Below are 3,691 nucleotides of genomic sequence, written 5' to 3'. Positions count from 1 at the left end.
GAAGATTATATGAACGCTCCACATGCAAGCGTAGATTATACATCCGCTCGACTAAATATACTCCACTGCCTTAACGTCACACTCCAGACTACTCTCAAATTTGATCGTTTGTTTTGGTCTTTGATCTTTGGTTATGATCGTACCATTGTGGACGCTCTTAGGACTTCATAGAAATATGAGTAGACAGCTTTTTTTTTTTTTTTGGGTTGACAGAAACCCTTGACAGTTTGACTTAATCTCGAAAACTAGTTTTCCCAGTTAAAATCATCAGAAAAGTCAAAATCTCTATCCAGGATTGGAATCAAATAATCTAAGATAAGGAAGGAGTAACTAATAAAAGTATCCAATCAGAAATGACGACCTAATTTCCTCCTGAAAACATGTACGTACAAGCTGTAAAACTTTTGTATATATAAGTTAACCATTTCATATTAGTTTTTTCTTATTCACTCCCATTTCTTCTCAATCTCCCTTGTATTTGTTTTAAAGAAGAATCAATCCAAATTCTATTTTCTTCTGCAAATTAATACTCTCTTTCTCTGTACTAAAGAGCAATCCATTAATCTTTCTTTCTTCATGGTTAGTTTTTCAACTCTGTTCATAAAAACCAAATACTATTCATTAACTCTGTTTTTTTTTTCTTAATCTTCTGTTTTCTTTTGGTGTTCTTTATGGTTATAGGCAGACGAGATGGTTGGAACTGTCAAATACGAAGAGGAGATAATACAGGTACCTCGTGGACTAGAGCTATTTACATGTAGTTGGTTACCTGCAAACACAGAACCCAAAGCTTTAGTTTTTCTCTGCCATGGTTATGCCATGGAGTGCAGCATCTCCATGAAAGGTAAGAATATTACTTTAATTGAAAAAGATAAAGACGACGAAATGGTCTTAATTTTGGAATTTACAATGATGATCAGATACTGCAATTCGTCTAGCGAAAGCGGGTTACGGAGTTTATGGAATAGATTATGAAGGTCATGGAAAATCTTCAGGATTACAAGGTTTCGTCCCTAGTTTCGAAAGAGTCGTCGACGATTGTTCTGACCATTTCTCAAGCATTTGTGGTTAGTTAACTAGTTTTAACCTTGAGCTGTTCATTATCTAATAACATCCATTTAACCAATCTAGTAATTATGTTACAGAAAAGAAAGAAAACAAAAGAAAGTTAAGATATCTATTAGGAGAATCCATGGGAGGTGCAGTTCTTCTTCTTTTACACAGGAAGAAACCACAATATTGGGATGGTGCTATCTTAGTTGCTCCCATGTGTAAGGTTAGTCAGTCAGTCAGCTAGCTAATTACTTTATCTTTCTAAATTCTTCCATAGCATATTTGTTTGTTCTCCGAAAAGAAAGAAAATCATTAACAAAATTTTACTATTAAACTTTTGCCAATATTTTTTTTGTACTCATATAGTATTGAATTAAACAGCTTGCAGATGATATGAAACCACCTAAACTGGTTGTGAGTGTTTTAACAATGCTCACCCATGTCATACCCACATGGAAAATTGTCCCAACAACTGATATTATCGATATCGCCTTCAAACTACCTTCCAAAAGAGAAGAGGTATACCCTTTTACTGTCGTGGTATTTCTGTTTACTCATTTCAAATTTCTTCTTGTTTCTGAAATTTATTTAGATTAGACAAGCCAGGTATCGCATCACTGTCCCTAGGGTCAAATTAGCAAAAAGAATTGGACTTATTTTTGATAAAAAAGAAAAGAACTTGTTAACCATGGTTTTGGTTTGTTATTGTGAAGGTTCGTTCGAACCCATTATGCTACAAAGGAAGACCTCGTTTGAAGACTGCTCATGAACTTCTAAACGTGAGCTTAGACATCGAAAAGAATCTTCAACAGGTCAGCTCTCTCGCTATCACTTTTTTAATTCACTGTATTTAATTGTTTTGGTAAAAAACTTTCAATGATACTCATTGGACGATCTGCTACATTTTTTTAATCCAACTGACTAAATCAAATTCAATTTCTTAACCTATAATCTACTTGTTAATTAGAAATTAGCTGTTACATCTACATCAAACATAAGTTTGTCCATGTTTACTGGGTCTTGAATCTCGATTATGTTTATGAGTTGGTAGATATATTTTTATTAGAACAATGGCCAAATCTATTCTATAATTGATTGAGTACGTTATGTTTGTCAACATTGAAAACAGAAAAAGATAAAATCTCATTTCTGAAGTCGGCTTTCGGGAACGAACAACTTGATCAAGTTGAGAACCGGCTTCGAGATAGGTTTTAACTGAAAGTCAAGATATTGAATTTCAAAGTCTAAAATCTTAAATGGCCGTTAGTCATCATTACGTCATCTCTTTAAACGGATCGGTATGAAATTTCAATGATTGTGATTTTGTTTACAGAGCCTCTGTGGGGTCGATCTGTACTCATAATTCTCCCATGATATGACTGGCTATATATGAGGGGGAATTGAGATGAGTACGATCCGGATATATTGGCAATGTGCACGCACGCATGCGCATTTTTTTTGGCACATGCCTCCATGGACCATGGCTTTAAATGAACCTATAGTTTAGTTTGCAACTTGCATGCTTCAAGGTCTTTTCGGGTTTAGTTTCAGTATCCATTGAATTCTGTGTATATACAAGTTTTTAGCTAAAGTGTGTCATTATTGTTATTATTCAAGTCCCTCAGTTCCAAACTTCTCAAGAACTTAAGTTGGTTCTGGTTTTTGTCGCTTTTATTTATTGAAATACCATGTGATTTTGAATTTGTATCTTGTGCAAATAATCGAAGAGGACTATAAACCCATTCACTATTGTGTTTGTATAGGTTTTACTGCCGTTTATAATCGTTCATGGAGGAGATGACAAAGTTACAGACCCATCAGTGAGTGAATTGTTATACAAAACAGCGGCGAGTTCCGATAAAACATTCAAGTTATATCCTGGAATGTGGCATACATTAACTTCGGGAGAACCAGTTGAGAACATTGACATCGTTTTTGCTGATATAGTTTCATGGTTGAAAGAGAGAACTGAAGTCAGAAGTTCTTCAAGGCTGGAGAGGGAACAGAAAGGTGATAATGATACTCAATTCCGAATGGCACCCTTGGGGAAGAAGTTGTAGACTATCATTAAGACAAAGTAGATGCAGATAAGTTATGGATGCGAAATAATATTGCAAAGCTATTACAGATTGTGGTTTGTATTTTACTAATTTCATTATTAAGGATTCTTTTTTAATTGATTGTTTTTGGAGTAATATTCTAATAAGCAAAGTTGTAAGAATTATATTTTCTAGTTATGGAGTTGATTTCTCGTTCAAAATTATTATAGCTAGCTGCTGAAATGCATGGTTAGGTTTCACTGGAAAGCATCATTCCATTAAAGTACAGTCAAGCCAGGACCATACTAAGTGTGGTGTTTGCTTAACTATCCTTTTATTAGTAATATATCCCTATATTATTTTTGTAAAGTCATTGGATGATGCCGGTAACCTGAGTTTGAAACACGTCAGCATCATATTTTTTATTGAGAAAAAAAACTGAAACAAAAAACAAAGATAGGAAGAAGAAAAAAAACGGTAGCTAGCTCAGCCGGTCATCCTCGTTTTTTAAAAGTGTCATGCGTTCCAGGAAGTCCCAGGTTCGAGTCCTCAATGGTGCAATATGTCAGAAGGCAGAGTTAGAATTAGTTCAACTAGTT

The 3,691-nt window shown here is 34.5% G+C and overlaps 1 protein-coding gene across 1 annotated transcript; it reads left to right on the top strand.

Moving 5' to 3' along the window:
• Positions 1-429: 429 nt before the first annotated feature.
• LOC113322649 (caffeoylshikimate esterase-like) lies at positions 430-3,313 on the top strand. Its single transcript, XM_026570778.1, has 7 exons — positions 430-579; positions 682-844; positions 921-1,067; positions 1,146-1,276; positions 1,435-1,572; positions 1,767-1,865; positions 2,817-3,313. Exons 1-7 carry the CDS (start codon positions 577-579, stop codon positions 3,111-3,113), a joined length of 978 nt encoding a protein of 325 aa, XP_026426563.1. The 5' UTR covers positions 430-576; the 3' UTR covers positions 3,114-3,313.
• Positions 3,314-3,691: the final 378 nt, after the last annotated feature.

The sequence above is a fragment of the Papaver somniferum genome, chromosome 11, assembly GCF_003573695.1.
Source record: "Papaver somniferum cultivar HN1 chromosome 11, ASM357369v1, whole genome shotgun sequence".
NCBI lineage: Eukaryota > Viridiplantae > Streptophyta > Magnoliopsida > Ranunculales > Papaveraceae > Papaver > Papaver somniferum.
Note: the sequence above shows the minus strand (reverse complement) of the source record. Positions and strands in the feature narration are given on the sequence as shown.